This window comes from Branchiostoma belcheri, unplaced genomic scaffold (genome assembly GCF_001625305.1).
Source record: "Branchiostoma belcheri isolate BF01 breed outbred unplaced genomic scaffold, Haploidv18h27 scaffold586, whole genome shotgun sequence".
Taxonomy (NCBI): Eukaryota; Metazoa; Chordata; class Leptocardii; order Amphioxiformes; family Branchiostomatidae; genus Branchiostoma; species Branchiostoma belcheri.
Genome location: NW_017804227.1, coordinates 15,118 through 21,379, shown reverse-complemented (window position 1 = coordinate 21,379; position 6,262 = coordinate 15,118). Strand labels below are relative to the sequence as shown.

At 41.6% G+C, this 6,262-nt stretch overlaps 1 protein-coding gene across 2 annotated transcripts in view; it reads right to left on the bottom strand.

Moving 5' to 3' along the window:
• Positions 1 to 2,838: 2,838 nt before the first annotated feature.
• The window catches only part of LOC109481932, an 8,482-nt gene continuing 5,058 nt past the window's right edge, over positions 2,839 to 6,262 (bottom strand). The window contains exons 3-5 of one of the 2 annotated variants that reach the window (XM_019784552.1): positions 5,463 to 5,584; positions 4,378 to 4,558; positions 2,839 to 3,673 (exon numbers count right to left, since the gene is read on the bottom strand). In XM_019784552.1, the coding sequence (XP_019640111.1) occupies positions 3,504 to 3,673; positions 4,378 to 4,558; positions 5,463 to 5,584 (473 nt within the window). In that variant the 3' untranslated portion in view covers positions 2,839 to 3,503. The remainder of the gene's footprint in view (positions 3,674 to 4,377; positions 4,559 to 5,462; positions 5,585 to 6,262) is intronic. The other variant, XM_019784551.1, reaches the window with a different exon arrangement.

Below are 6,262 nucleotides of genomic sequence, written 5' to 3'. Positions count from 1 at the left end.
ACCTGATTCACCCCCATGCACCCTGTGCACTCTCATTCAACCTTACCAATCCTGATGCACCCTCTGCACTCTCATTCAACCTTCTTAAACCTGATGCACTCTCACGCACCCTGTGCAATCTCATTCAACCTTCTTAAACCTGATTCACCCCCATGCAACCTGTGCACTCTCATTCAACCTTCTTAAACCTGATGCACCCCCACGCAACCTATGCACTCCCATTCAACCTTGTTAAACCTGATGCACCCCCACGCACCCTGTGCACTCCCATTCCACCTTTCCAAACCTGGACACTTATTTTCTATCCTATAAACCTGATTCGTAGCTACTCACGAAGAGCCATTAAAATGGTTAAACACATACTGTCTTATCTACTCCCTTTCTTTATTACTCTTTCTTTATATAATGGCTTGAGGAGAAGGGGTAAGCACCTGACACGTACGTTTTAAGGTGTAAAAAAGGTAATTATTTCTGTAGTTGCAGTTTTCGAATAGTTGCAGTAATAAAATTACAGCGGTGGAATATTGACAGCTGAATTTGCTCAAGTGAATGTTTAAAAAATCAAGAATTACAGTATTTGTGGGAGTGCACAGGATGCGTGGGGGTGCATCAGGTGTGGGAAGGTTGAATGAGAGTGCACAGGTTGCATCAGGTTTGGTAAGGTTGAGTGAGAGTGCACAGGGTGTATGGGGTGCATCAGGTTTAAGAAGGTTGAATGGGAGTGCACAGGTTGCATGGGGGTGCATCAGGTTTAAGAAGGTTGAATGAGAGTGCACAGGGTGCATGGGGGTGCATCAGGTTTAAGAAGGTTGAATGAGAGTGCACAGGGTGCATGGGGGTGCATCAGGTTTGGAAGGTTGAATGGGAGTGCACAGGGTGCGTGAGGGTGCATCAGGTTTAAGAAGGTTGAATGAGAGTGCACAGGGTGCATGGGGGTGCATCAGGTTTAAGAAGGTTGAATGAGAGTGCACAGGGTGCATGGGGGTGCATCAGGTTTGGAAAGGTTGAATGGGAGTGTGCACAGGGTGCGTGGGGGTGCATCAGGTTTAAGAAGGTTGAATGAGAGTGCACAGGTTGCATGGGGGTGCATCAGGTTTGGAAAGGTTGAATGGGAGTGTACAGGTTGCATTGTGGTGTATCAGGTTTAACAAGGTTGAATGAGAGTGCACAGGTTGCATGGGGGTGCATCAGGTTTAAGAAGGTTGAATGAGAGTGCACAGGGTGCGTGGGGGTGCATCAGGTTTAAGAAGGTTGAATGGGAGTGTACAGGGTGCATGGGGGTGCATCAGGTTTAAGAAGGTTGAGAGTGCATAGGGTGCATCAGGTTTAAGAGGGTTGAATGAGAGTGCACAGGGTGCGTGGGGGTGAATCATGTTTAAGAGGGTTGAATGAGAGTGCACAGGGTGCGTGGGAGTGCACAGGTTGCATGAGAGTGCGCAGGGTGCGTAAGAGTGAGCAGGGGTGTGTGGGAGAGCCTAAGGTTGAGGTAGAAAGAATGAGAGTGCAAAGGGGTAACGTTATATGTAGAATGAATTGCTTATGATACATGGGGTACACAAGTTGTAGTAATGTATGCATGTGTTTGCATGTGTGCATAAATTTTGCATATATTAATGAATTATATTTGCATATATGGGAAAATACCATGCTTCCGTTACCGACGACGACATTACCAACTTTCGAGCAACGGTATTCCAGAGCGCCATCTAGTGGAACGGTTACTTAATAGCCACCTGTTGTTATTTGCATATAAGGCCACACCGACTTAATTTTATAGATGACATCCGTGCGCGCATTGATTTTCGCCTGTTCGCCAAAAAAATCACGTCCACCGAGGCTCTGGCCTGGTTCTAGGCCTGGGTAGTCCATGGTAGGGACAATACGGAGCCGGTGGTACCTATGGAGGATGGCACCCAGGCTACAGAAGCTCCACGACTCAAGAACTCAGTACATACGTACTATGCCGATTCATGAATTCCTAACAAAGTCAGCATGTACCGGCTTGTCGTATACGTTGCTATGTACTACCGCAAATTCACAATACCACCTTTGTATTCCTGTGGTTTAGTAGCATTTTTATTTTTGGCCGGATTTTTTATTTTATTCGCCCGCGCGTACTAGTTCGGGGGTCTTCAGAGGATGTTATACATACAATTAAGCCGTGTAACCTAAGGCATAGTATAGATAAAATACATATATGCGTATACTACAAATACTAATGATCCTTGTTTGTATGTCTACAGAAACTGCACAATCTCTGTGGATGCAAATCAACTATGTAGAGGACCTTACTAGGCAAGGTAGGTGCCTATGGTACATGTTTATGAACGTTTTTTTTTTTTTGCAAATACTTGCCCGAGGGCTGATTGCAGTTACAAACAAGTAAAATATGAGATTTTATACCTCCTGGCTTTTTATTGTGTATTATTATATATTGTTTCTTATGAATAGTTGATGGTGTCAAATTTCATGTGTTAGATTTCCAGGTTGTGTTAACACAGGTCAACTTTTTCATCTGCAGCTTATGACATGTACCCATGAACTTATAAAATTCTATTTAATCTGCCGCAAGGAACTCGTTATGAAACTCAGAATGACAACCGAAACCGTTAAATCAGACGTTAAAAATAACAGGTAATCAGTGTTACGGCATACATTCCTGAGGAAGCAAAACGCGGGCACATGGTGCGTATCCACAAATGTTTCGATCGTAAATATAGTGACTGGGGTCCGAAATGTCACATATATATACAGAAGCTTGCTGCTTATAGTACATGTACGGCAAACATACAAGGTTTTACAAGAAGTTGTAGTAATATAGGCACGTATGCAAAAGTTTGCATAAGACTCATTTGCATACTTGTGACTCGCTACCTTTACCGCACACCACCACCCCCACTTCCGGATTCGATCCAACTAAAAAAAACACCATAAATCTGCAAAGAATTATATGTTTTGACCAAAGGTTCTTTTAATTGTGCATATTGTCACTTAATCTGGGTATGCAGCCCTGGAAAACAGCATTTTGGCGCATATTTTCAAACAAAGAATGTATCGAGACCGGGCACCCCTCTGTGCGAAAGGTCATGCAAGTGGACGAGACTTGTAATACTTTCAACACAACAAAGGTCAACGGTCGCGACCATTTTCAAGTGCAAAGGGGTGTCCGCGGTCCACCAAAAGTATTAATTCTCACGCCCGAAAACACATATACAATAAAAGCAAAAGAACGTGCATCATCTACAGCCCAATAGCACAATATATACGGAGTCCCAAAACAATCCGTCCACCACAACGCAAGAAACAGCTGCGAACATGAAAACCTCAAACCGATATCTCCTCCCCCGGAGGTATAAATGATCTAATCTTTCAGCTATATTAATTACAAAACGACACACATTTTATGGTCTTCTAGGATAAGTCTGTGCACAATTGAAAAAATTGTATTTCGTGATTATGATTTATTTTAACGATGATATGCCTCATCTTTAGAGCGACTTTATTCAGTCGTCAAGCTCGACCTGACTCTCGCCAAACTGATCGTTAGCATCGCTTGGTGTTAGGGGGTGTGGGAACGGTACGTCCACTGCAGTTACCAGGGAATCGGACTCGGTAGCAGCACGAACTATCGGCAATTCAAGTTTGAACAGCTGCCCATCCGATGGTCCATTTACTGTGGAAAAAAATAGGTTCAAACTTACCAAACAAGTTACTTCAGCTTTCTTTCTGTATTTTTAAACCTACTTCAAACTTACGGGTCTAGCTTATCAAACAAGTTACTTCATCTTTACCTTTCTTCTATATTTTTTAGGTTACAGTTACTTTCGAACTATCTTAATAGATTGAAACAAACAACTAATGAAATCTATGACAGGCGCAGTTTATTTATCATTATTATTATTATTATTATTATTATTATTATTATTTAAAAGGCTACATGTGTGCCTAGAATCAAACATTCTAAATGAAGTGTAATATGATTGATCTTTTACTTTTTGGCGATGGCGATGTCTTCATTATTTCGCTTTTTCATTATTTATAACAAGTTCTTTTTCTCTATGCCAATATTTTCTTTTACAATCCAACATGTAACAACAAGACAGGGTGACGGAACACTCAAGTTTTTCTAAACTTATATTGATGCCGCCACCAACACATGGGACAGTACACTACTCATTTTCACCTGAGCGAAGTGAGGAAAGTCGTGTAAAGTGCTTTTCCCAGGGGCACAAGATCGGTGACATGTCAGGACTCGAACTCAGGACCTCTTGATTCCGAGTCGAGCACTCTGCCGCTACCTCACACGACCCCACGTTGCCAATGCCAATATTGTCATCGAAGCAGCAACAATATGAAGGAGACGTTTAAAAATCTTACCTCCAAGGGGCTGGAGTTCGACGGGTTTCCCGCTTTGTGGAAGCAGGGTGATGGTGTGACGGGCGGAGCCTTGCCATTTGATCACGAAGTCCCGCGAATGTTTCCCCGATTTGATCAGGAACACTCGTGGGTCGGCAGCTGTCGTGATGCCCGTGGCACTTTCCGGATGAAAGTCATCTTTCTGTCAGAATAGAGACAAACATTTTAGTGGCCCTGTTCTAGTTACCTGCATGAAATATGGAAGTATTGTTTTTGGCATGTCTGTGTACGTATCTGCCTCTGTGTGTGTGTGTGTCTGTCTGTGTGCTTGTGTTTCCGCACATTTGTAGCCAGCACAATCCTTTAATTCCAGTGTTTTGCATCATGGGACTTTGATACATGAAATATTCATAATCTGTGGCAGGACGAATATCACCAGATACCAATAATTTAACTACAGAATTTTCATGATTAATCTGAAAATTCTACGACTCCTTAGTGGTAAATGATGGGAATTTCATACTTGGGACATGTGTAAGTTAATTAAAATCACCGTGCATTTATTATGTTAATGTAGAGGTCATTTGCATAATTAAAGAAGAAATTTACAATTACGTGTCAAGCCCATTTTCATGGGGTATGAGATCTCGGAACTCTTGTTAGCTGATGCGTTTTTGCAAGGCAATTATATTAGCAACCTACTTATGATTATCAGTTCCTTTCTCTCATGTCTCTATATCTATATAAACTCTCCATATTCAAGGCCAAATGCAAACACCACCTCTTATCCTGATTACCCAAACACCAATTGTAAATAAAAATCCTCCAACCGTTCCATTTCAACTTTGATCATTTTATCGATTTGTATTGTACTTATATTGTATTGCTTCTGTATTGATTGGATTTGTATGTACTTTTCATGTACATTGCTATTGTATAATATTGAATTGAATTTGTACGTACTAAGTAATATTGTATTTTGATATGCCTTGTATTCTTGTATTTATGCACTTACGTGTCAGTGGTAGCCGCTACCAGCCTTGTTGATGCCTGGTTGCCACTTGTTATGCACTGTTGTATTTAAATAAACAAACAAACAAACTCACCTTCAGCCGAAGTTCACCATTTTCGTTGCGATACAAGTACTTTTCAGACTGCATAAACTGCAGTACAACGTAAGTGCCATCGGCAGGCGGTGTACCTGTGTAGCTGTAGACTAGTAAAGTCGCTGAAAGGAGACGTAAATTACAACAGCAAAATTAGTTCAACGTTGTAACAATATTGTTCGCAGCTGACATTGTTCGATAACTGTAAAGTAAGCATATCTATGCTGTATGAATGAAAAGTGGAAAAGTGCATAGTTATGAATTAAAATTGAAAATGCCTTTAATTGTACATTCATGCCACGACGGGCTAGGTTCAGGTCAAGATATAGCAGACACATAACAAACATATATATAAAAGTGGAGACAAGAGATGCACTACTTGACTTAGACCAAGGACATTATATACTGTATAATGTCCTTGCTTAGACATACATACATAAGGAACATACAAGGGTACTATTAATACTGCCTAACTGCCTACTGCCAAATGCTTAGGCCAGAACTGGCCCCTTGCTCCTCTTCATTTTTTCCCGCCAGGCATCACGGTCCTTAGCCTTTCGTTCAGCGTACTATTAATACTAGGCTAATACAAAGTGTTCTAGTCACTGAACTAATACAGAGTGGTACAACTTCTTCTCGCTTTTTTTTGTACCCGTGGAAAAATGTGGGAACAGATCATGTTTTGTTGTACCCCAACATCTGCTTGGAGATTAGTAGTTGGGGAGGGGGGTTTGTTCTACCCCGAGATTAGTAGTTGGGGAGGGGGGTGGGCGATGTTCATTACAAAGTTGTGACTGTCC